The sequence below is a fragment of the Grammomys surdaster genome, unplaced genomic scaffold (genome assembly GCF_004785775.1).
Source record: "Grammomys surdaster isolate TR1022 unplaced genomic scaffold, NIH_TR_1.0 193, whole genome shotgun sequence".
In the NCBI taxonomy this organism is placed as follows: Eukaryota; Metazoa; Chordata; class Mammalia; order Rodentia; family Muridae; genus Grammomys; species Grammomys surdaster.
In genome coordinates this window covers 2,476,268-2,502,488 of record NW_021604638.1, presented here as the reverse complement: position 1 = coordinate 2,502,488, position 26,221 = coordinate 2,476,268, and the positions used below count along the sequence as shown (strand labels likewise).

Here is a 26,221-nt window from a genome sequence, read left to right as displayed (position 1 = left end):
ATCCTGAGCACTTCAGATCAAATAGGGGCTATCCTGAGCACTTCAGAGGGGAAGATGAGCCTTCGTCTGGACATAGCCTGGACCTTCTTACTCAGTTCGTTCTACACTCAGGAGCCAGCAGTAACTGCTGAGCTATAAACCCAAAGCATGAAGCAGCCATGAGTACTGAAGAGAGCAGCGAGGAGGCGGGAGTGGAGAGAGCATGACCTGTCTAAAGCGGGGAGGGCCGGTGCTTCTCAGTTCCAGCCAGTTCTTCCAGCTGAAGAGTGTGGGCCTGGTGCCTGTCACTCTTCTGAGCTTTACTTTTTGAAGGACGGGGAAGTAAGAACTTACTCATTGATTTCTCCGCGTCTCAAAGTCCACCACCCTGGCTTTAAGCCACTGCTTCATGCGTCGGGCAGCAGTTGAACCAGGCTTCTACCTGCTACCGGGCAGCACAGAATGTTAACAGAGGCGGGCAACTTTGGGCCATGTTCAGGTCTTCCCCCGGTTTGGTTTTCCGAAATCATTGCTGCAATAGTAAACTCGTGCTTACTCTTGTAGACTCTATAACAAAGATGCTGTCATCGAGTTTCTGTTGGACAAATCTGCTGAGAAGGCTCTAGGGAAGGCGGCGTCACACATTAGAAGCATCAAGGTAAGGTACAGGGTGTGGCTGAGTTCCAGGCACCTCCAAGGAAGGTTGCTTTAATAGGATCTGTATCTTAGTCAAGGTTTTACTGCTGTGATCAGACACCGTGACCAAGGCAACTCTTATAAGGACAACATTTAATTGGGGCTGGGTTACAGGGTCAGTTCAGTCCATTATCATCAAGGCAGGAGCATGGCAGCATCCAGGCACGGGAGCACATGCAAGGGGCACGTGCACAGAAGCACACTCACGGGAGCGCGTGCACTTGTATCCCTCCCCCCCCACCCCCACCCCGCGCACACACACACGAACACACGGGATAACACTACCGGATGCTGACACGGTCTCTGTCTTCGGTCGGGTCAGCTTCATTCTTCCCCTTCTGGTGCCGCTGCCCTGCAGAGCTCTGAGGTCAGGTCCCTGCACTCATCTCACGTCAGCAGTGTTAATGCTTCTCCACAGAATGTGACAGAGCTCAGGCTTTCTGACAACCCTGCCTGGGAAGGAGATCGAGGGAACACCAAGGGCGACAAGCATGACGACCTCCAGCGAGCACGGTTCATCTGTCCTGTGGTGGGCCTGGAGATGAACGGCCGGCACAGGTGAGGGTGACATGGGTATTGTGACTGTGGTCTCGCTGCCTTTCTCTGTGTTGTCTTAGGGCTGTTGTAGGGCCTTGTGGGAAACGGGGCCAGCATGGCAGGCGCCTTCCCCACGGCCATCTGTGCACTCAACTCCCCACCCTGCTCAGCTCACTCAGAACAGTGGCCCAGCGCTGCTCTCTGGCCCTCTCTGCCCTGTGTCCTCTCTGTCCTGTGCCCTCTCTGCCCTGTGGCCTCTCTGCCCTGTGGCCTCTCTGCCCTGTGGCCTCTCTGTCGTGTGCCCTCTGTGTCCTCTCTGTCCTGTGTCCTCTCTGTCCTGTGCCCTCTCTGCACTGTGACCCTCTCTGTCCTGTGGCTGGGTACTGCGTGCACACTGTTGTAATGCCGGCTCAAGCTGCTCTCCCTTGGTCCCTGCAGGTTTTGCTTCCTCCGATGCTGTGGCTGTGTGTTTTCTGAACGAGCCTTGAGGGAGATAAGAGCTGAAGTCTGTCACACGGTGAGTGTCCACAATACCCTGTTTGTCCCTTCTTGGCAGCTGATGGCAGTCACTTCAGCTCTCTCCCTCTGATGTTTAAATCCTAAAGTCGTTCTGAAAGCAGTAACAGGTCGTCTCTTCTTCCATAGTTCTTTACCACTGCAGGTCCATACTCAGACACACCCAGGCTATCCCTGGCCACTCTCTTCAGAGCTGAGTTCTTTCTTCTCCATACTGGCAGCCTGGAGGGCCCTGCTCTCCTCAGCCTCACGTGCTCCTTCCTTGTCTCTGTTGGGGACATTGTTACCCATGTGATCTCATAGTCACAAAATAGTGGCATTTACTGTGTTTGGATAGAAGCCATGACTATTCAGTGAGTGTGAGTGTGCTTAGACCTGCCGTGGATGGTGCCTCTGCTGAAGGCGTTTAGTGAGCAGTTGTCATGGCAGCTCCTGTCGTAGCCCTTAATAGTGGGATGTCCTGAAGGAAAGATCCACCTGAGTTTTGCTCTTGTGGATGCCCCTCCCACTGGGGAGACCCGTATGGAAGGGAGATGACAAGGGTGTGTAGAAGAGGAGCGTAGATCGGCCTTAGCAGTGGGCTGCAAAGGCATCCTGAAGCTTTAAGTTCAGAGCTGAGGGTGCAGGGCACTTGCAAAGCCTGGGCAGGAGCTCAGTCACGGAGCAGCAAGCGTGGCCAGGGTGCGGAGGCACAGACAGTCACCTCACATCGAGGGCTGGAGTGACCGACCACCTTGATGTTCATGGATTTTAGTCTAAGGTGATTAAAAGCCAGCGTGCAGTGGCTCCAGATGTTCTTCAGATTAAAGCACACCTCCACTCCTGCAGCATTCACGACACTGGTGGATGATGGCGTCAGCGTGGAGAGTTGGGACAGTGGCTGACCAGCCTTCATAGCATGTGCAAACTTTGTGTCAGCCTGTCATCTTTAAAAGTGGTACCCTTGGGAGGTGACCTCTTGATGCAGCTGTGGCGTGTGGGAGCCTCCGGGTGAAGGGAGTGATACGTGTGCTACAGGGAAGTGAGGTCTGAATGACTGCGGCTGGAGAAGGCCCCACCCTGGATCAGGTGCTTCTGACTTAGACTTCCACAGTGGGGCAGGGCATTGTTTCATCTGCTGGACTGCGAGAGCTTGAGCGGGGATCTTCTAGTCATTCATTTATCCCCTCCCATCCTAGTCTGCCCGGCAGACACTGACTACGGAGACCAGCAGTTTACAGACAAGAGGAATTCACTTCACAGTTCATATGGCTGGGAGTCCAAGCAAGGTGCCAGGGTTGGCAAAGGCGCGTTAGTCCGTGTCGTAATGGGGAGGGTGTTAGCATGAGTGTGTGACAGTGAGGGCAGGGAGTGGAGCATCTCAAGCCAGCTTGGATTCAGATGGTCATGAGCATCAGGTTTCAGCAACACTCTTCTTTTGACAGAGTCTTCTGTCTGTGGAGTGCCCCTCCCCGTCATTCTCTCAGCCAAGACCCCTCCCCACTGACACTGCCAGATCCTGTCTGAAGTACGGTTATGCTCCATGTGGGGAAAGAACTTGTCCTTTATAAAGAATACACACCCACAACATTAATGTTATTAGTTAACATTACTTCATGAGGCTGGGATGCCTGCCTGCCACCAGGCCCTGCTCCCAGCACTGCTACACTGGGGACTGCCTTTCCAGCCCAGAAACTTTGAGGAACATAGCCCCTTGATGTGTCCATGTAGCAGTCTCTGGACCCCAGAGTCCAGTATGTGAATGAAAGGGTTATTGTGACTCTGCAGAGCCCCTCTTTTTACATCTAAAAATTCTAAACAGGATGTCTTTAAGTCGAGAAATAAATAGTCCTGTTGTTGTTAGGAACCAGACTCTGACTTGCAGTGTGAAGTTTCTGAAGTTTGTTAGTAAGGACATTGGTAGAAGGTTGGCTTGCTGCTGGAACCATCCTTGGGTCCTGGATGCCCAACAGAAGTCTGGCTGGGCAGTTTCTTCCCTCCTGTCTTTCCTTGACTTGATGAGAAGCAGGGAGACCCTCTCTTGGAAGGTTTTTAGGTCAGACCTGCACATTGTACCTGGAGCATCTCACCTTCCATTGGTCAGAACCCGCTCACATGACCTCACCTCACTTCAGCCTGCAGAAAGGAGTCTGGCTGGGCTGTCGGATGAGTGGCAAGCGCTGGTCCTTTCTGCAGCAGTCTCCCCAGTACAGAGATGGCACAGCGCGCCCTCGTGTGGGTCATGAGGAGGAAAGGGAGATGAAGCCACAGGAGCAGAACCAAAAGATGGTCAGGCAGGCACTTTTGAAATGTATAAATCACCAACAGGAGAACAGTGACATGAGGGCTGGGCAGTGGTGGCTCACACCTTTAATCCCACTAATCGGGAGGCAGAGGCAGGCTGATCTCTGAGTTCAAAGCCAGCCTGGTGTTCTGTGGCGGGAAGGCAGCTTGATCTCTGCTTGTCGGCCTGGGCTGCACTGAGATCTGTCTCTTGTCTCCACAAGAGGCTGTGACACACTCAAACACAGTACAGACGGCAGTAAAATAATTCAGACTCTTGAGGCTCAAGCTAGCTTTGCTCACACTGTCTAGCATGGTGTGCACTTTGCCTCCAGAGAACAGCACCCACAGACATACAAGTGCTGTGGTTTGGTTTATATAATAAACAGATCACAGACAACATGTGCTCGTGGCTTGTAATAAGAAATGCATCGCCATACAAGAGGGCAGGGGACAGCTTAACCTTTTCACTGTATAGTAAGGAAAGGTGTGGCCTAGACAGAGACTACTTTAATCTTATATATCTTGCTTAAAGTTGGTTTGTGGTGTCTGCCTTTAGGGTTTCTTGACTCTGCTTTGCTTTTCCAGGCCTCTCAGTACCTCACTGACGTGCTCCCAGCTCGGTGTGGGAGAAGCCTCCATTGACTGAGGTGCTGATATTTGGCCTTTACAGTGTGTGTCGGTTTCCTTTCTGGGCTCCTACTTAAAAAAAACGATTGCAGGGCTGGAGGGGTGGCTCATTGGTTAGTAGCACTGGCTGTTCTTGCAAAGGACCTGAGTTCAACCCCATGGTGTCTGGCAACCCATTTGTAACTCAAGTTTGGAGAGTACCACTACCCTCTGACTTCCATGGGCACATGATACACAGCCGTACGTGCAGGTAAATACGTGCAGGCAAACACTCACACACATAAAATACTTGAACTTGTCAGTCTTTATGCCACCAAGGACGTTGCTACAGAAAGAGCGTCTGTAGAAGTTTCCCATAACAGCAACAGCAGCAGCAGCAGGAGAGCCAGGGACAGGAGGGAAGATGGCAGTGACCTTTTATGCCTTCAGCCTGCATGCCCAGGGTGTTGGTCACTTACCACATGATTACCTAACTCGAAAAACTATGTAAAAGTCCAGAGTGCCTCCTCCCTCTCTCTCCACACGCTTGTGTGCAGAAGCCCCCGTGGTGGTGGCACGGGCAGGGCAGTGCTGGCCCCAACATGGCAGGAAGAACAGCAGATGGTACACCAAGACTACGCAGACTTCACACATTCTTAAGAAGCATGTTTCCCTCTGTGAATTATTCACTTTACGCCTAGATGTTTGCCTAGAATTTTCTAGAACAAAGTTGTACTGTTCTTAATCCATAGGGGACAGCTCTAGAGAAGCATGGCTTCCTGTGGGTAGGGCTTTATGCATCAGTGCCTCTTACCCAGGATCTCCAGGCCCTCAGAACCAGACCTGCTGCTGGTGTGTCTTATGACATGAACTGGATTGAGCAGGTGGAGAAACTGGGCAGCCGATAAAGCGCTGGGCCTCCAGCCATTAGCTTGAGCTCACAGCTGCAGCCTCGGGTGTTTTCCTCATAGGTCTCTCCCTGCCTGTGCAGTGGTGAGGTCTGGCGGGAGCATGTCTGCATCATTTTTGAATTCACATCCAGGAATTGAAGGAGCGATGCTGACAGTCCCTAGTGGTGGGACTGACCGCTGAAGTGACTTTGCTGGGGAAATGGCCAGTGTGGCTCTGGGGGGACCTCAGCCTGCTGCAGGGCTTTGAGTCTGTGCCACCTCTCTAGGCACACCGCCACCAGTGGGTCTGTGGAGGGCTCCAGCGTGGTAAAGAAAGCTGGCAGCCGGATGAGCCGAGGCAGGTCTCCCAGGCCGTACACACAGGTGGTCTGGGCATCGTGGCCTGCAGAAAGAAACACATGTAACTGTTCCCCAAGTTCAATCCCAGTACAAGTAAGGGGTGCTCACTTCCTCACGTGTCAGCTGAGGGGCCCACTATGCACAAGAGCTCAAATTAAGTGTTATTCTGTATCTGTTACTGGTCTCTAAGGGTGGATTTTGAGTTTATACTGGAGGGAATCTCACCTTTGAGCTAGTATTTGGGGGACATTCTAAAGAGTTCGAGCCACTAAAGAGTGCTGTTGCACCAAGCAAGGCGGCTCACATCTATAAGTCATAATACTTGGAGGGCTGCTGAGGCAGGAGGACTGCCATGTTTATGAGGACAGAATTAGTACCTGCAGTCTGGGACTAATGAGCCCTGGATTCTAATTCCTACTTTAATAACAAGTACAAGCTTGTATCAAGCTTTACTCAGAAGAACTAATAGAGAGAGTTGATAACTTTCTACGCCAGACCTTTCTGATGGACAGCAAGGAGAAGCCTGCAAGGCCATGGAGTCAGTCTTTGAGCTGTGCCGAGGGTGGCCACACACCTCTGATTGCTGCACTTGTGCAGATGAGGCCAGAGGGGCATGAGTTTAAGGCTAGCCCAGCTACATAACAAGACCCTGTCTCTAAAGATAAAGGAGCAGGATCTGTCAGTGAGCCTCAGTGGATGGCAGGGAGAGGGTTTTGATGGCTGCTGTTGTAGCTCCCTGTTAAATTACAATGTCTACTTTAAAAAACAAAAACCGTTCTAGCCAGACATGGTGGCATATGCCTTTAATCCCAGGAGGTAGAGACAGGAAGATCTCTGAGCTCCAGGCTAGCCTGGTCTACCTAGTAGGGACCCTGTCTCTTCTTCACTGCCACTGTCAAAAAAAAAAAAAAAAAAAAATCAACCTACTGAGCTGAACACTTGTGGCTCTTTGACCTGGCACTGTCAGAACAGCTGTGTTTACTCATCTTTGAGCTACTTTGGCATCAGAGTTGGCACCCTTATTAACCTGTCTACTTTAGGTCAGTCTTTTCCGTGGCTGGGAAATGGGGGCACCTGGCTCCCTGTGCATGTCTGGTTTACTGTCTTAGTTCACAGTGCATCATATCGAAGCACCGTTGAGTAGAATGATGTCCTTGTGTGCTAGCTGATGCCGTGCTTAGGAAGCTGCCTGTGAACAAGTGGCAGTACCCAAGAGGGGTGCTGTGCTCTGCTACAGCCCTTCTGTAGTCTGCGACTTGTACCCCAACATGAGCACACCCCCACTTCTGTGAATTCTGCAGAACATTGAACATCTGTTCAACTCATTAGCATTGTGCAGTAAAGTAATGGTCCCCAACTATCCTCAAGAAGCCATCTCCAAAGTGAGCTTGGGGTGATAGAGGACTGGACTTTACCCTCCAAAGAACTCTGTAGTTTCCTGCACCCCAAGTGTTTGCCCCAGCCTGGTTGGCCATCAACGAGGTCACTCTAGAGCTTTCATAACTGGACCTATGATCTCTCCTTTCCTTCTGTGACTCAAATCTCTGAGACAGCAGAGAGGGAGAATCCACCAGAGCAGAACAGGACTCTCCTGCAGCAAGAACTACCTGAGAGCTGCGTGGCTGCCCGTGCCCAGTGTGAGCAGGACTAGGGTGTATTCTTAGTCCTAGCACCCCACAGGCTGAGGCAGACTGCTTTCCAGGACTTTACCTGTGCACCCCTTGTGACCATCTCCTGCCTCTGTCCTCCGCTTTGTGGCTCGAATGTGTCCTTCCCATCCAGCATCTGGTGTGGCACCTGGAGCACCTGAGGGGAGAGAACACCAGAGCACACTGTAGCAGACAGTTCCCGCCTGTTGTAGTGCAAGCTGTGGTGTCTGCCATTGCCCTTCCAGAGATGCAGTCACTGAGAGACAGACCTGTGCAGTGCCCAGCAGTGTATGGCCTGGCCAGGGCAGTGTCCATCCTGTTCCTGCCTCTGGGAATTCACTGGATATGTGTGACATGCCCTCAGGACCATGCTGGGGCTCTGGGCTTCATTCCCTTCTAACAGCCCTGGTAGGTGATCTGGGAACAGGGCTTGCAGCGGGCATGAGAGATCACAGAACGCCCCAAGACCATTCCTGCTGGGTCCCTATCTGCAGGAGTGTTATTAATCACCAACCATAGGTGGCCATGCTTGAAGCCACATGCTGTGAGGGAACCAGTGAACCTGTCTCAAAGATGGTGATAGAAACTCACTTAAAGGACAGCACCGACCAGAGCTCCCTCAGAGGCGGTGGGGTTGCCACAGACTGCGTCAGAGTTCCTGTTTGGGGGTTTTTTGTTTTTCTGTTTTCTAGTCAAGAACTCACTTTGTAGCTCAGGCTGTACTGTGCATCTGTCCCCCTGCCTCAGCTTTAAAACTGTGATTTATAGGTGTGACCCCTTAGCACAATCCTAGGCTGTACTGACTGTCCAATAATATTATTAAGTGAAAAAAAATGCATATTTTTCCAAACATTTGTGCCCAGGATTTCCAAAAGATTCTGTTGGAGGAGACACAGATGAGCCTAAAATATCCAGGTTGGATGGGAACATGACAAGACTGTCTCCCTGACTCCACACCCCTAAAACAAGAAGCCACCCCATATTCTTTGAGCGGAAGGCCTTGTGAGATGGAGGCCCTCTACAAAGCCACAGCAAGACAGCTAGAGAGTCAGCCCCGCCAGCTTCTTCCCTGAGCGTTACCACGTTGTGAGTCATCCTACCTTTGAGTCGGTTCAGGGTCACCCAGTAGTGCTGCTCTGGGCTGTGGATGTCTTTGGACCACTGCAGCATGTCCTTTGCACGGGGATCAGTTAGGACAAACCCTACAAACTCTCTCGTAAGTGCGTAGTAAGCACTTCCAGAGTAAATTGTTAGATTATGGGGTGGTTTTTGTTTGAACCTTGTATTTGGAGACGTGTAGCTATTTTCATTGGGGCTGGGCTTCGGAGAGCTTCGGCCTGTCTTGGGTTTGGTGTTTAGGGGTGGGACCACCCCGGGAGTGATGTTTTTACCCCTCCACCTGGTTCTGATGTATCGGATGATTTCTTTGTTGGTTTTGATAGGGAATTCCTGTCCACAGAGATTCATAACATAGTGCCATTGAAATGGGGAGTGGACCAGGTCTCTCAGGCAGTCAATCTCTGCCTGCAGCCTCCTGAGGTTGTCATGAGCAACCTTCTGTGTCTTTGATGAAAGAAAGACATTTCCAAAACAGTCCACGAAGGTTTGCACGGCACTCTTAAACTTCTTTGGGGCCTTTTCATCAATGTGGATGCAGTAGACATTCTGAGGTGCATAAATTGCTCTGAGAATCCGCACAAACATGGCTAGCTCCTCATGAGCATGTATAACATATGCCAAAGAGAAGTTCCCCTCTTCTGCAGACAGGGGTCTGCTTATGAAGTGCAGCCGCCGGGCCATCCTGGAGCAGTTTCTCGGTGTGTGCAAATGAGCAAGTACTTCAGAGTTGTGAGGGGAATTGCAGAATTGTGCAATTTGGGGGGCTGCCTTTTTCCCGTCAAATAAAGCCGAGCACAATTCATCTGGATAGAAGCCACAGTCCACCACAGCTGGGTGGGTGGGCTCCTCCTCAGCCTCCTCAGGACCTGGGTTTCGAAAGTAGAGAAAGATGAAGACACAGATTATCCCACACGCCACCAGCCCAGCCTTTGTGGTCCGGAGCTGGCTCATGCTTTGAGCTCTCAGTGTGTTGTCGCCACCATAGCTTGAAAGGGTTTCCTTTCAGTTTCCTAAAGGAACAACAGAACATTTAGAGAGTAGGGTAACTTCCTCCAGCCCCTGCCACCCCCAACTCTTCTGAAGCACATTCACAGTATGTTCTTAAGGGTGTCGCTTGGGCTGGGGATGCGTGCAACCCTGGGTTCCCATGAGCCAGGCGTGGTGTTGCGTGTCTTAGCTATGCACTAGTGGATGGAGACAGGACGAGCAGACGTCCGAGGTCATTGTTGGCTACACAGCAGCTTCCGAGATCTGTGGATGGACAGATAGGTGGATGGACAGATTGGCTACACAGCAGCTTCCGAGATCTGTGGATGGACAGATAGGTGGATGGACAGATTGGCTACACAGCAGCTTCCAGGATCTGTGGATGGACAGATGGGAACGTGCCAGGTGAGCAGAACTTGGTTTAGTGGCTTCTTTCTTTCTGCCTTTTTTAGAGGGGCTTGCTATGTTGCCCAAGCTGACCTTGAACTTAAGGGTTTACACAGCCTCCTATCTCTGGCACCTAAGTCTCTGGACTGCAGGTGCATTAGGCACACGTGCGTATGATTTGACCACTTTTAAATGTGTGTACACTCTGAAACTACCACCACATCAGGGCAACTTGGCCCTACGTTTCCTTCTACCCCTGGTAACCCATCAGCCTTTCCACCCCACCCTGCAACAGCCATGGGTGTGGTCTCTGTGCTTCCGGGTTGCTTTGCATCTTCTGCGACTGTGACCTAGTGGACTCATACAGTGGGCTCTTGGCCGGGGTGGTTTCCTAGTTTCGGTAGTGATTCTGAGAGTCACCCTTGTCAGTCCAGTTCTCTCTGGCACATCTCCATTGCTGGGTGATGCTCCGTCTCATGGCCAGACACAATCTCTGTTTAGCCGTTGATGGACACTTGAGTCATTTTCAGTGTCTCATTGTTACAAAGATGCTCTAATCATTGTGCACGAGTCTTTGTGTAGACTGATGTTTTTGTCTGTCTCCAGTGAGTGTGGGGTAGTGAGTGGCCGTCTCTCATGTTGGATGTATAGGTAGGAGAGTTCCCTACATTCTGTACCAGTCAGCACTCCATTCCCATGGTAACCATCCTAATTGGCTTTTGAGGGGTGATTCCCTGTAGTGTCACTGTGTGTCCCTGATGACTGTCTCAGCTGAGCACAGCTCATGAGCTGTTCCCTGTATTCACTCTGTTCTCCTTCACAATGAGTCTGAATCTTTCCGTAAAGAATTTGAGCAACAGATAGAGAGCAGTCTTGTGGTTACAAAGTTAAACCTGGAAATGAGCCGATGAATTGCTTTTAGGCCTTAAACTCAAGGTGTGTAATGATGTCTCTTGACACCAACATGGTGAGCTGTCTAGAAATGGAGTGGGAACTTGAGCAGGTACAGCTGCAGCAGACAATGCTGAGAGCACATTAGTGAGGTGACTGCTTCATACACCTTCCATCATTGTCCTTGTACATCAGGAAAGGAGAGCTGGCCGGAGGACATGTCAGGAGGTTTGCTGTTTGTCAGTCCTGATTCTTTGGTGCCGTCATGTTGTCATGGCAAATGGACTTGTAGGAGCTCTGTTCCTTAATGTGACTTGGGGGTCGGTAGAGCTCTGAGTTGCTTTCAGGTTTCACAACATCGAGAGTGCTGCCTGTCTCGGGTGTCTTAAATACCACATTGATTTTCATTGTAGTTTGAGATCACCTAACATGCTTTGAAATACAAAGCAGCTGTTGCCATGGGTTCAGCTGCTGCCACACAGATTCAGTCAGTGTGTGTCAATTGCCGAGAGCATCAAGCCTCAGGGGCTCCTTTACAAAAGAGTTTGTAGAGCTTGCAAGGTTATAAGCACTCTGATAGCTCATCAGTTCCAGTCTGCTCCCCAGAATAAATGGTCCTGCACCCAGGATCGAAGTCCCCAGGACAGAGGACCCTTGTTAAAAGAGACACAGATCAAGTCTTTCACAACACGTAGGATTCTTGGTTGATGTCATTTCAGGCTTTACTGATTTTTCAACCTGCTTGGGTTTTTTGAGACAGAGTCTCACTATGTAGTCCTGACTGGCCTCAAACTCACTGTGTAGACCAGGCTGGGCTTGAACTCACTGTGTAGACCAGGCTGGCCTGGAACTCACAGAGCTCTGTGCTAGGGTTAAGGGCATGTGCCGCCACACCCAACTGAAACTTGGGAATTTTGACCAAGGTACACAGTAAGTACTCATGGCTTGGAACACCCCTCCTGGTGGTGTAGGTTTTGCCAGGAAGAAGGCTTGGGGTCTGCTTGATTCTCACACTGGCAGGGCATCCACCTCCACCCACCACCCACCCCCGTAAGCCTCCTCCTGTAACCATGCCCCAGGGACTGCTGTTTCAGACATTTATATAATTAAATGATGACTGTCCCAGGGGTAGCCCAGTGTCCTTCAGGGCACTCCCTGGCCTAAGTGGTTTTTAGGTAGGTGGATGAGAGCAAGGTGTCTCTACCTTCTCCTGGTCCTCAGCCCAGCTGATACTGGGGTCTGACCATCACCCACTCAGACTCCACTGCCCAGCCAGCTGCTGTTTGAGCACAAGCCTGCCCCACTGTTTCTATTTAGTGTTGTCACATGAGCTACAGTGTTACTCCTTTTGAGAATTCTCTTCATTGGATCAGCAGTTGTCGGAGTTTCCTCAGGCCTTACCACAGCCCAGCTCACTGGTTTATTCCTCACACTGAGAGCCTGCTGTTGAACATGAGGGCTGAGGGCAAACCAGGGAGCCAGGCCAGTGGGTGCCACAGGACCTCCTGAGTGTCCCTTCTCCTGCTCCTTTCAGTGGGGTCCTCACCAGCCTGCTGCTTGGTTGGTCGCAGACCTTGTGTGTCACACCTACTTTGTGAACATGGTGACACAAGTCACTGCGGTCACAGCAGGGCAGGTGCTCTCCTCTCTGTCCTCCCTGGACTCAGGACAGTGTCCACAGCACCATGAGTGTCAGCCTTTGTAAACTGCTAGACAGAGCACGTTAGGTGGGCTAATTTGAGCCCACAGGCCATCATAAGAGGGACATCTCGTTCGCAGTGTGCGCTGGCTCAGCGTGTGTCTGCAGAGGCGGGCTCCTCCGTGGGTGTCCACTTGGAACAAGCACAGCCGCCAGTTCATCTGCAGTAGCATCTTCAGAATCAGGCTTTGCCAGTAGCCTTAAGTAAATCGGGGTTAATACATGGTGGCTTTTTAACACTTGTGAAATGTCATCTGTCACATGCTGTAGAAATGGTCCACCATAGTTTTCTTTGGCTTAAAGCCAAAAAACACGGGACTCTTTGAGGGGAAAGTGATGCCCACCTGCCGTACATTGCTAATACTGTGTCTGCAGTCACAGGCAGCTGTGCCTGTTGCTGTGTTTACAGTCACAGAAAGCCCTGTTTCCTTCAGAACGCACAGCTGCTTGCCCTGATGCCCTCCCCATCCTCTTAGAGACACACTCACCAGGTGCAGGGCCCGTTCCTGGCAGGAACCTGGGCAGGTGCTGGCCCAGTCACCTCTCCTCTCACCGACTCTGATGCTTCCCTCTCTGCGGCTCCTGCTTCTCAGAGTTGCCTGGCAGGCTGGGCTGCCTCTGCATCCCTGGGGACATGTATTCTTGTTGATCCTGACACGGTGTGGAAAAGACTGCTGAATGTGATCCTGAGAATTCTTCAAATTTGTACATCTGCCAGGGAAGAGGGGTGGGGCATAAACAAAGCAATGGGAGGTACTGACCAACAGCCAGATGAGGGTGTGCAGCCTTCATGCTCTCTCTCTGAACAGCACACGCCAGGTGTGGTGGGGCGGGGCTCAACCCGAAGACTCAGAAAACCACTGGCTCTGATTGGCCTTATAGTTTCTAAGATCTTGGGCATATTCCTAATGTGCTCTTCAAAGCCAAATCTCAGCATTCTGTGCTTGAGAGACTAAGGCAGGCGTATTTCTATGATTCCCAGTTAGTCTAGTCTACAAAGTGTTCTCCAGACCAGCCAAGGCTGCACCATAAAACCCTGTCTCAAAAAGAAAAAAGGAGACACACAGAGAGAGGGGAGAAGAAGAGGGAGAGGGAGAGGGAGAGGGAACTCCTTTTAGAGCAGGAGGCCAATTTTTGTGACCCTTCTGTCTTTAAGTTCACTCTGGATAGATCTACTTTTGCACATTCACTCACTCACTCACTCACTCACTCACTCACTATGGGGAAGGGCACATGTGACCCTAAGAATGAAAGGGAGAACAGCACTGAAGGTTCATCCTCTTTCGTGTTTCTGGGTTCCTGAGCTCGATGGCATGGCAGGGTGGGTGGATGGTGTCTTCACCTGTTAGCGGAGTGACCCTGAGGCCTGAGTGTGTTTTGTGGAGCAGCTGTCACAGCTGCTATAGAAGGAGGTCTTGGTGGAGTAGCTGGCAAAGTCTCCGTGACCTTCAGGCCTGACCACTCATCAAGCTCCTGATGGGACAGAGCAAATACAGCCTGTGTCTGGGTGGTGTCAGGCCTCATCTGTCGAGGCAGTTTCTGTACAACCGTTTTAGAAGAGCAGCCAGGCATGGTGCACACAACTTAACAGTGGAGGCCAGCCTGGGCTACCAGTGATGACCGTGTCTCAAGATTTAAGATCTGAGCATGGTGTTTTTGCCTATCACACTTGGAAGGCTGAGGCAGGAGAATTGCTGTGAGTTCCAGGCCAACTTAAATTAAATACTTCTCAGCTAACTTGGAAAGGAGGGAAAATGTGTTCCTAACAAATGTGACTCAGTCCCCATGAAACATCTCTGCATCAGCCCTGCCCTTCCTCCCCATCACGGCACCTCCAGCCATGGGGAAGAGCTGCTGTAATGGCTGGCCGCCATGGCTGGCTGCTTCCGTTGTTTGTCTTGCCTCTTAGGATGCGTCTCTCACCTACATACAAGGTTGGGTATAAGAAAGCTCTCCCCAGAGCAGAGCATGTGACATGTGACCTGGAGGAGACTGTCCTGAGGGACAGTCCTACTTCGCTTAGGTCTAAGTAACCAGTGTCATGAGGGTTTATGGGACTTTTAAGGTCTGGAGTGTGGGGGGAATACTTCCAGTTTTCGTTTTTGCTTTGTGGTCAGGGTTTTGTTGTGTAATCTATGTTGGCCTCAAACTCCGTATATAGCCTAGGCTGGCCATGAACTCACGGTAGTTCTGCCTCAATCTCCTTAGCGCTGGGATTATAGTCTTAAGATAGCTCATTAAAGGGCTGGAGAGATGGCTCAGCGGTTACAAGCACTGGCTGATCTTCCAGAGGTCCTGAGTTCAATTCCCAGCATCACAACCATCTGTGATGGGATCTAATGTCCTCTTCTGGTGTGTCTGGAGACAGCTACAGTGCACTCATGTACATAAAATAAGTAAATAACTTTTTAAAAAAGATAGTTGATTTAAAAAAGAAAAAAAAGGTTTGTTATGTGGGTCTCTGTGTGTGTGTGTGTGTGTGTGTGTGTACATGGGTGTACATGCACTGCTTGCATACAGGTACCCACAAGGTCAGAAGAGAGTTGTCAGATCCCCTGGGATTGCAGTTACCGGTGGTGAGCCACTGGATGGGGACCGAAGCGTCCCTGACCACTGAGCCATCCCCCCAGCGCCACACTCCTAACAGCTAGTGTCTTATTTAGCTGTCGTGATACATCAGTGCTGGGTATGTGTGTGTCGAGAATTAGGCCACAGCCAGGGCTGTTTCCAAAGGAGGCTGCTGCCAGCACCATGAAGGAAAGGGCAGGGCGGGATAAGCAAGGAAGGTCACCCTGAGTTCCCAGGAGGATAGCCACTAGTGTGAGGCCAAGCCTGGTCTTCACAGAGAGTTCAAGGCTAGCCACCATTGCTTAGTGAGACCCAGGTTCAAGAGAGAAACACTAAGCAGGTTTTAAGGTTCAGCCTCTTTCCAGGTCTGGGCTGGTTTTCTCCACAACCACCCTGAATGCACAGAGTATGGTCCGTGAGCAGCATCCTGACCCCTGGCGGTGACAGTCACTCCTGGTGGACTCTTAGGTCAGGGTACTAACCCTGCCTGTGCTGGGCTGACTGGGTTTCCTCACCTTGACACGAACCTAGAGTCACCTGAGAGGAAGGTACCTTGGGTGAGCTGACTGACACCTGTGTGAGCCTGGCCCATAGACAAGCTGGTGAGGTGAGGCATTTTCTTGACTGGTGATTGCTACAGAAGGGTCCAGTTCACTGCAGGCTGTGCTGCTCCTGGGTGGTTTAAGAAAGCAGGCTGAGCAAGCAGGGAGCAGCTTGCTCATGGTCTCCATTATCTCTGCTTCAGTTCCTGCCTTGACTCACCTCAGCAGTGCTGTGCGGCCAGAGCGTTGAGTGGAAAGAAGCCCTTTCCTCACAAGTCATTGTGGACATGTTGTTTATTATGACAGCTAAGACAGGCTGTGCCAGTCCTGGACTAGGAATTCCATCCTCACAAAATTCTCCCTCACAGTCTTTTCTTGTGTGACATGTTTTTATGTCAAGCTTTTTGATTATAAAATCCACTGGTGGGCTCTCCTCTGGTTTTAAAACTGAGAAGCAGGGAGGTCCAGTGCCTCTGGAGAGAAACTGCAGCTGAGGTCCCAGCGGGGAGGATGGCCCTGCACTAAGGGTCCCGCCTACTGCACTCTGCACTGTCCTCAGGAGGGTTAGTTACGCCAGAGTGTGCCTCCAAGCCCCTGGGGCCTTCCTTCCCACCTCATTGAGTTCCAGAAAAGTCCCCTTTCATTCTCTCTCCAAGGAAAAGACCTCCCTCCTTCACTGAGAGGGTCTCCACCCAGACTTGCTAGGGGACCACCTGCTCAGAGGCTGTTCCTCCCCACCTCCCTGCCTGTCATGGCAGCTGAGACAGCCCTCTAACTCAGTGGGAACCTCCCTTCCTACTCTGGAGGCCACCTAGCTCAGGGCTCACAAATACCGTCAGTCAACAACACTCCTCAGAGGAACTCTGAGAAAGGGGCAGCCCACACACTGACCTCTGACCTGTGTGTCCAGAGGTGCCAGAGACCTTGGGCCTTCTTAAAGGACAGGATCTTGTTTATCAGCTTTCTTACAGAGGACGGCAGTGACATCTCTTCCCGGGTGTGACAGAATCATCTGCAGACTTGGTAGAGTGCCTGGGGTACAGTGCAGCCATCTTTGAGGGTCTCTTCTCTAGAGTTAAATCACCCTTACAGCTGAGGAGACTGCACTGGAGACAGGAACAAAAGCCTCAGTTCCGTGTAGGAGAGCCTGCTCTCTGACCTCGTCCCTCTTCCTGCCCAGACTATAGCATTGAGAACAACTCAGATAATGTGAAGAAGGCCCCAGGCTACTCAGTACCTAGGACCTCATTCTCAGGAGAGGAAGGAACTTAATGGTGTGGTGGCAGGTGGCCTCTCTGAGGTGGGGGCTTGTTCGCTTACAATTCTGTGAATATGGGCATGTGTGCAGCTGGCAGAGCTGAGCATGACCTGACAAGTGTGTTTCTGCCTCTAAGACACCACTGGGACACCTTGGACATGGTTTAGTCTTGTTCTGCTAAGATGTGTCTAGGTAACTCTTTTTTTTTTTTTTTTTCTGGAAAGACTGTCAGAAGTTAACAGATACTTGTTCTTTCAGCTAGGGCATATTGCCACAGCAGTAGGTGTGCTGTTGGTACATAGCAGTATGGTATCGGGAGGAAGAGCAGGCTCACACAGAGTCACCACACCCCCAGCCACACACTGCAGCCACTTCAGATGGTTCCACTGCTCAGAGTCTTTGCTCAGGCCTGGTTAGTCAGAGATTACAGACTCCCAAAAGGAAACCAGGTGTCCAGCTTGGATCAGTATGTACAAAGTCTCACACACGAGCCACCCTGCCGGAACCCTCCAGAGTCGGGCTGCCAGGCTATGTTGCTCTGGGCACATGGACCTGAGAGCAGCTGATCCAAGATGCAGGCAAAACTGACAGGAGCCTAGCAAGGGCTGGAGGCCAGTGGAGAGTGAACAGTGGGACCGTCGGTGCCCCCCTCCTGTGGTGACTGACTCCCCTCTCTTTTGATCTCCAGTGTGGGGCTCCCTTCCAGGAGGATGACATCATTGTGCTCAATGGCACCAAGGAGGATGTGGAGATGCTGAAGAAGAGGATGGAGGAGAGGAGGCTGAGGGCCAAGCTGGAGAAGGTAAGGAGGGGCTTCGCTTCTGCCCCAGAGCTTGCTGCAAACTATCCTGCCACCACAGCAGATGCTGCTCAGGGTCCATGGCTGAGCTTTGTCAGCCTAGGAGGCCTGGCCTCGAGACAGATCCAGGGCTTGGCCGCAGTGGGCTTCATCTCCAAGACAAGTGGGTGATCGGTGGCTCAAGGCGTGGTGGTGTGCAAAAGATTTGAAAGTGATGGATCGAGCACTTGCCTACAGCGTGGCCTGAGGGAGCTCTCAGGAAATGCAGTCTCTCATGGGCTGCGGCTGTAGCTCCGTACAGAGTGTGAGGCCCTGGTGCAGGGAAGAAAGGCGTCATAATGCATTGTCATAGCTGGTGAAGGTGAGAGCGGAAGTCACCGTCATCCCGGCAGGTCTGAGGTCCTCATCCTCAGCCACCTGCAGCATGGGCCAGCAGGCACAGAGGGCAGGAAGCTGAGGGGTTTTAAGTTAGCAGACAGAGCAGTGGACTTCGTCATGGCTCTAATTGTGTGGTGGTTGTTTTATAGGGAGGTTAGGCTACAGGTAAACGTAGGCCTACCTTTTGTTTTCACTAAGGTAGAAATCCAGATGGGGCTCACCTGTAATCCTGTCCTCCTAAGGTAGAGTCAGGAGAGTTGGAAGCCAGTTTGCAGAGCCAGGGGCTAAGTGTGGCTTAGTGGTACAGCACCTGCCTCTCATGTAGAGAGTTATGGGTTCAATCCCAGCACTAAAACAAAGAAATCTACAGGACAAATGCTGGAAGTGTTAGAACAGTAGGTGTGGTGAGGACACACTGACCCGAAACAGCTGGCGTTAAATCGGCCTACATCTGCCAGTGCCAGTGTGGGTGGAGGGGATTGCTTGTGCCTTTAGTCAGAGAAGAAAGAACACAAGAACCACATCACCCATGAGTGATAGTTTCGTGGTTGTGAGGCTGAAGAAGCTGATGGTCACACAAGGGACCCGTCTTTCAGGAGAAGCAAATCCGTCCTCATCTCCTCCTCTGTCATCTTGGAAAACAGTGCGTGTAACACCTGCATATGCTCAGCGGCCCTGGGAACGTAGCACTTCAAGCATCTGTCTGTGCATGTGCGTGTGTGCGTGCGTGCGTGCGTGTGAATTCGAAATACTCCTCACTTACCACCATAAAGACAGAGAAAGGCTGAAGTGTCTGTGACGGGACAGCAGCCAAGGGGATCAGATCGGTTTTTGCTGTCCTTGGTCAGTTTTTTAAAAACTCGAGGAGAGGCATAGTGTAGGAAAAGCACCAGGAGCTTTGTCAGCCCAGGAGGGCCCGTGGCTCCCCGAGTGGCTGTCCCATCACAGGCTTCCTGCCAAGTCCTGCAGAGTCCAGTGGGATTGGATCCCCTCTGCAGCCTCCTCAGCAGGGCCTCTGTGAACACGCTTAGATACTGCTACCAAGATACAAAATATTTCCCAAATACCTCACCTGCTGTCAGGGCTTGTGTCTGCGCGCCTCCAGCTTTGAACAGCTTTGAACAGCTCTGCCGTCAATGAGGGGAGAAGAACTGAGCGTTCGTCTCGGTTGTTTTGTGTGACTGAGGGGTGTGGATGCTGAGTGTGTGCACACGACAGGATGTCAGGTGTCTTCCTCTGTCACTCTCTGCTCTGTTACCCTGAGACAGAGTCTCCTAGTAAGCCTGAAGACCACCATTGCGGCATGACTGGCTAACCAGCACAGCAAATTCTCAGGGTCCTAGTCTCTCACCTGCCAGTTCTGGGGTACAGACATGCACAGTCATGCCCAGATCTCTACAATGGATGCTTCTGCACTGAGACATCTCCGTAGTCTGTGGGGTTTTTGGTTTTTAGTAACAGCCTTCACAGATTTGCGTGTGAGCATTTCATGTGTGAAATGAACTGTTTCTTACCATTTTTTTTTCCAAATGCTTTAAGTCACATTGCATGGATGTCGTCACACATCGAAGGCCACCACCAAGAAAGGTCTTTTGTTCAGTGTAAGAGATGAGAGCCTTCCAAAATTCATTATTTTGTTTTACTTTTTTATGTTAGAGATGGTCTCATGAAGTCCAGGCTGGTCTCGAATGTACTGGTCTTAAATGATTCTCATGTCCCTGCCTTCCCTGTGCTGAGACAGCAGGTGTGTGTGTGCTGCTGGCAAGGCTGTGTCTCTCTGGTACACTTTTGAGGTTCTTATGGAAATGGTGTTTTAAAGTAAGTTGTGCTGCCCTTCTGATCATCTGTGCAGTTAAATGTAATTTCAGAAGGGTCAGCTTTCTGGGGGTGAACAATAACTATGTTACCAATCGAGCATCTAAAAATCTAATGACGGGCTGGAGAGATAGCTCAGTGGTTAAGAGAACTGACTGCACTTCCAGAGGTCCTGAGTTCAAATCCCAGCAACCACATGGTGGCTCACAACCATCTGTAATGAGATCTGATGCCCTCTTCTGGTGTGTCTGAAGACAGCTACAGTGTATTCAAATATAATAAATAAATAAATCTTAAAAAAAAAAATAAAAAATAAAAATCTAATGACAATAATCCAGTGTTTAACTAGTAACGTTCTTCAGTTCTTCAGCCTTACAGCTAAACAGACATCAAAGTTTGTTAGCTCTGAAACTGAGTTCTCAGAGTAAGTGAAACTCTATGTATGTTCATGGGTGTAGAATTTATGTTATTGTTTAAGTGCTCTTTTGTGTACAGTAGTCACTGGAAATAGTGACCTTCTATGTTTGTACTGTGGTGTTGGGATCAAACTCAGGGCCTCCTGAACACTAGATGGATGCCCTATCACAGAGCTACCTCTGTTGAGTCACTGAGCCTATCCGTATGAGTCTGTATGGACTCAGCCTTTTGTGGGGCATAGCTGCTAGACTGTAGACAGGTCACCCTCAGAGAACGTGTCAGGTCGTCAAAGGGACTCTGGGCCCTAGGCAGGCCCACTGCCACTGTGATCCACTTAATTTGAGCATATCCCCCTCCCTCCCCGCTTTCCACCCCACCAGATCAATTACTTGTCTGTGTGCTGAAACACCATGACCAGTGGCAGCCTCCAGAGGGAGGGTTTATTTTGGCTCACAGTTCCACAGGGTGAGAGTCAATCGTGGCTGGGAGGAACAGGAGGCTTTGAGAGAACACCTCCGTCCACACTCAGGAAGCAGAGTAAACTGGAACTGGGATGAGGTGGTATACCCCAGTAGTGCACCTTCACTTGATGAAGGTTCCCTAAGCTCACAAACTATACCAAGTGTTGGGATCAAGTGTTCAAATACCCAAGCCTCTGGGAGACTTTGCCATTCAACCACCACACCCTCCAACAGTTTTTTTCTTCTTACAGAAAACAAAGAAACCGAAGACAGCAGAGTGTGCTTCAGAGTCGGGTATCACACAAGGTACGGCCTTAAGAACCTGGGTGTAGTTTATCTACATATACCAGGGCCTTCCTCTGCTTTGGCTCAAGGTTTATTTTGCCGATTCTGTCTTCTACAGACTCCGCAGGGCCATCAAAAGTGAAGGCTGGCAAGCCTGAGGAGGCAGACCCTGATCCCAGAGAGAGGAAAAGCACCTTGGCTCCCAGGGGCACAGGTGAGTCTTACTGAGCCAGCAGAGAACTGAGAAAGTTGGAAAGCCAGAGCAAAGGGATGAGAAAACTTAGGCTTTCCCGATCATTCATCGGTGGCTCCCCATGTCCTTTGAATTAAAGAGCAGCCAAAGGTTCTGGGCACACAGCCCATTTCTTACTGTTGTGCAGGCTTATGGTCCCATACCACAGCAGCACACAGCTACACTCAATGCCTCACACTGTGGAGGGCTTGGGCACTGCAGACACACTGTGTGGAAGCTTGGGCACTGCAGTTCCTTCCTATGCGCCCCTCAGGTCTTTTCTATCTGCCTCTTGGCCAAGTGGACAAACAGGTCTTGAGACTCAATGTCTTTTCCAAAGAAAACAGTGTTTACACCAGCCCAGTGGTAGAGATGGTTCAGCCATGAATGCCAGGCTGGTGTGGGCCACATGGTTGAGTTCAGGCCGGTCTAGGTCACATGATGAGTTTCAGGCCAGCTAGGGCTATGTACTGAGACTCTGTCTCAAAAAGAAAAAGGGCAGGAGAGCTGGTCTAGCAGTTCAGAGCCAGGAGCGCTGTGGCTGAGAAGCTGAGTTCTGTTCCTAGCACCCATATCTGGCAGCTCCACTTGTAACTCCACCTCCAGGAGACCTGACAGTCTCTTCAGGCCTCGACAGGCACATACACATCATCCAGTCACACAAACACACACTTACAGAGAAAGAAAGAGGAAAAATAAAACCAAAAAGGAAAAGAAATATTTATGTCATGCCTGTCACAGGCCTGTCATCCCAGCTACTTGGGAGCTGAGGCAGGGGGATCAAAAGTTTGAGGTCAGCCTAGGCAACTTACTAAAATCCTCTATCAAAATAAAGCAAAAGGGACCTGGGGCTGTAGCTTAGAAATAGAGCACATGTTTAGTGTGTGTAGGACCTGGGTTCAATGCCCAGCAGTGCACCAAGAAAGGAAGAGTGCAGTTCTTTTACAAGAAGAGACAGGCAGGAGAGAGGGAGAGGGAGAGAGGGAGGGAGGAGGAGGAGGAGAGGGAGAGAGGGGGGAGAAAGGGAAAAGAGAGAGAGAGAGATTGTGTTATGTCCAGCATAAGCAGTGACCAGTGGCCATCCTGGCTTCAGTCAGGATAGTGGGCTGGCCAGGACAGGCCACTGGGACTTCTGGACTCTCTTTGTCTTTGTTCAATACCAACCTGAGAAGACCAGGCCCTCAGCCTGAGTACTGAGAAGCTGGAGACAATCTGGTGCTAGCACGCAGTTAGGCCTTAAGTGGTTGGGGCGCTGGCTAGCTTTCAGGAGACACTAGTAAGAGTCTGTGCTTCAAGCCAGGCATGGCTGCTTGGGAGGCAGAGTTAGGAAACGCACTCCAAGTTCAAGGCCAGACTGGTCGACATACTAAGTTCTAGGCCAGCCAGGACTACATAGTGAGGCCCTGAATCAAGTAATTAATACACTGTAGGCAAGAAATATAGCTCAGTGGTTAGAACCCTAACAAATATGCACACAGCCCTGGGCTCGGTATAAAATAGTGCAATGACCACTCCCATAATCCCAGCACTTGGGAGCTGAAGGCCAAAGGATACGGTCAAGGCCAGTCTGGGCTGCAGTGAGTTCAAGGATGGCCTGGGCTACATCGGCCCTGCCCTTGCTTCAGCTTCTTTCCAGAGAACAGCAGGACGTTGGGAGCGTGGTGACGTGGCATGCGTGACTCGGTCCCTTTAAAACGTAGTCATTTGGAATGATTTCAGTCCCAGCCTGACCGGTTGTGGCTTTGTTTTCTAGCAACTAACGGGAGTGCTTCTGGGAGAGTCGGCAGGCCCCCCTGTGGGGCCCTGAAGAGGTCCATCGCAGACAGTGAGGAGTCTGAGACCTACAAGTCCATCTTCACCAGCCACAGCTCTGCCAAGCGCTCCAAGGAGGAGTCTGCGCACTGGGTCACCCACACGTCCTACTGCTTCTGAAGCAGGCCTGGCCTCGCCACGGGCTTCCCCCTGGCTTCTGTGCCACACTTCCTTGGTGTGGCACTGTGCTATAAAGCTGTCCTCTGCAATCCTCGACCGGTGTGGTCACTTGCTGTGAGATCTTGTGGGTCCTGGGAGTGAGAAGTGGCCGGTGACATACCTAGTAGCTGTCCACAGGCCCTACACCTCACTTAGCCTGGTGACTCCGCTGCTTATATTAGGTAACAAAAGACTATGGCTCCTCACTGTACACTCGCTCATTTTCCGAAATCATAATGGGTCAAGGGGTACGGCCCTGAGCTTAGGGACAGATATCCAACAGTCTCAGCCCTTGCTCCTCATGGGGTTCCTCTTGTCTCATACAAAGACAGCAGAGAGGAAACACACCTGACTGCCTGGTACAAACTGACGTCCTTTTCTCTCCTCTTCCTTCTCTCTCCCTCTCCAGTGACTTGGTAAGAGAATGGCAGCCGTCCACGTGCCAGTGGCAGGCAGGAACGGTTCCTTTTCCATGCCCACAGTTAAAATCGGAATCTCTGGGACACTTCCTGGGGTGTGATAGATCTGCCTCTGTAGGCTGATTCCAAAACCCTGCTTCTGGGCTGGGCAGATGGATTGCTCAGTAGTTAAGGCCCTTGCCATGAACACTTGTGAACCAGAGTCTTGATCCCCAGAACCTTTATAAAAGCCTGTTGAACACTGTAGCCGACGTGGGAGCCCCTGTAAGACAAGGCTGAGTTCAGGGTTTGAGGAGAGCCTGCCTCAGACACCAGCTGGAGTGCTATTGAGATTCCCAGTGTCTGCCTCTGGCCTCCACACATGCCCACAAACTTACAAGCACTTAAAGCCTCTGTTTTCAAACCAAACATGGTGGCATGTCTGTAATCCAAGCCATCAGAAGACTGCAGCAGAAAGATCACCATGATGTCAAAACTGGCAAGGTTACATAGCAAGACCTCACCTCAGCAAACAACCCAAGAAAAGCCCCTGCTCCTGCTGCCCTCTGGTTTTCTGCTTGCAGGCTGTGAGGCTTGGCCCCAAATAGCCTTGTGTGTGTTCTGGGACAGTGCTGGGGGCACTGTGGAAGTGTGCAGCAGGACAGGTCGTGAGTGACCACTGTCCAAGAAAACCTGGGTGCATGGCCTGTGTACTTAGAAACTTGAAATAAAGGTTATAGAAAGATTTGGGGGGGTTGTTTTTGCTTTGAAATGTGCATATATGCATGGCTGGCCTCAAACTCAAGGTCTTCCTGTCTCACCCTCCCAGGGGCTAGAGTTCCAGCTGAGGATGTGGCTCACAGGGTCAAGCCCCTGCCTAGCACGCACAAAGCCCTGGGTGCTGTCCCCAGCATTACACAGTCTAGATGTGACAGGCATGAGTCGCTTCAGAATTTGGGGTTGGAGGCAGATGGATCAGAAGTTCAAGACCATCCTTGGCCACAAAGAAGTTTTAGACAAGCCTTGGATACAAGAGACACTGTCTTAAAAAAAAGTAATGAATTTTTATTATTCAAAAACAACTATTTTTAATACAGTGAAAACTATAAAGGGATTTTTTTGTTGTTAAATTCTCATAACAGTTACTTTATTTGGCTAGTTGTTTTTTGTTTTTTGGGTTTTTTTATCATAAGAGGCCTTTATTGAGGATGCAAACAGTGCAAACTCAAAGCTGCTGTCATTGAATTAACGTGACACCATTTTTCTCTTATCCTATCTTTACAAAGAAAGCTCAGCCCTCATAAGCCATAGTTTACTAATTACAAACTTTAAATTTTTTATCATTTTTTTTAAAACCACTTTGACATTTCACAGCTTTGAAACTTTGATGTCTTCAGATCTGCAGCCTCAAAAATTTCCAGACTTCTGCCTGGGTTTATGTGACTCCCTCCCTCCTCTGCCCTGCCCCCAGAGGAGACCCCTGAAAACAGGAAATGGGGTTTATTCTGAGATCTGTCTCCAGCCTCTAAGATTAGCAAAGGCATGCCTCCCTGAGAGTGGGGGAACAGCTTGTTGAGTGGCCCTAGGTGTCAGTGAGAAACCTTGCTGCACCAGGCTGAGGAGCCAGGCCTTTCCTAGGGCCCTAGAGCTGGCCTCCACCCACCACCTGAGTGACCCCTGACCCAGGAAGAATTTCTTCTCCAGGACCTTTGTGCTTCTGTTCAGTGAACACACTGAGGGGAAGGGGATTCTGGGATTCCTACACTTGGGTATACATGAGAGTTTCCAGACAGCTGAAATCAAGTGTGCCGGGTGTGTGGGGGGGCCATCTGCAAATGGAGGCCATCTTCCCAGGGGGTGTCCCCACACAGCCACCTGTGCCAGATCTGACTTCAGAAGCAGTACCTACAGACATGGCTACCCAGCCTGCAATCCCTTCAGCATGGGAATGTTCACGATCTTGCATAGGGCCTGCCAAGGATGACCCTCCAAACAGGCCACACTGCACCCCCGGCCCATGGCGGTAAACGCCAGGACCACCTGCTTCTGGAGTAAGCATTTGTAGCCTCTGGATGGAAGGTCACATGACACGAAGCCTAGTCTCTAATCCACCAGGAGGGCCTGTATCTGTACCCAAACCAGTATCTGATAAGAGGCCCACAGGAACCGACACTCTGCCCTAGGCGAGTACCCGTGCTGCTCGCTGGCTCTGTACAAGCCATGTAACGCTCAGAGTGCAGTGCAGTTGGAGGCAGTGTGTTAGCAGAAAGTCACTGCTCAGGGGACAGTCTCAAGATCCCTCCAGTGACCTAGGAGGGACAAGTGTGGGCCTTATGCTGTATGGGTAGTATGTTCTGTTTCATGTCACCTCTGCAAATGGCTGGCTTCAAATACATTTGTGTGTGTGTGTGTGTGTGTGTGTGTGTGTGTGTGGTGTATGTGTGAATGTGTGTTGTGTGTGGTGTATATGTTGTGTGCACATGTGAGCGTGCACAGGTCGTATGCGAGCATGTGGA

At 50.8% G+C, this 26,221-nt stretch overlaps 2 protein-coding genes across 2 annotated transcripts in view; one reads left to right on the top strand and one right to left on the bottom strand.

Moving 5' to 3' along the window:
- Window positions 1–24,450, top strand: part of Rtf2 (replication termination factor 2) — a 28,720-nt gene extending 4,270 nt beyond the window's left edge. The window contains exons 3-9 of the mRNA XM_028769617.1: window positions 544–637; window positions 1,094–1,233; window positions 1,651–1,729; window positions 17,638–17,751; window positions 21,071–21,125; window positions 21,223–21,318; window positions 23,090–24,450. Of these exons, the coding sequence (XP_028625450.1) occupies window positions 544–637; window positions 1,094–1,233; window positions 1,651–1,729; window positions 17,638–17,751; window positions 21,071–21,125; window positions 21,223–21,318; window positions 23,090–23,268 (757 nt within the window). The 3' untranslated portion in view covers window positions 23,269–24,450. The remainder of the gene's footprint in view (window positions 1–543; window positions 638–1,093; window positions 1,234–1,650; window positions 1,730–17,637; window positions 17,752–21,070; window positions 21,126–21,222; window positions 21,319–23,089) is intronic.
- On the bottom strand, window positions 4,908–13,178 carry Gcnt7 (glucosaminyl (N-acetyl) transferase family member 7). Its single transcript, XM_028769616.1, has 4 exons — window positions 13,070–13,178; window positions 8,599–9,627; window positions 7,560–7,655; window positions 4,908–5,892 (listed from the first exon to the last, which is right to left on the bottom strand). Exons 2-4 carry the CDS (start codon window positions 9,566–9,568, stop codon window positions 5,669–5,671), a joined length of 1,290 nt encoding a protein of 429 aa, XP_028625449.1. The 5' UTR covers window positions 9,569–9,627; window positions 13,070–13,178; the 3' UTR covers window positions 4,908–5,668.
- Window positions 24,451–26,221: the final 1,771 nt, after the last annotated feature.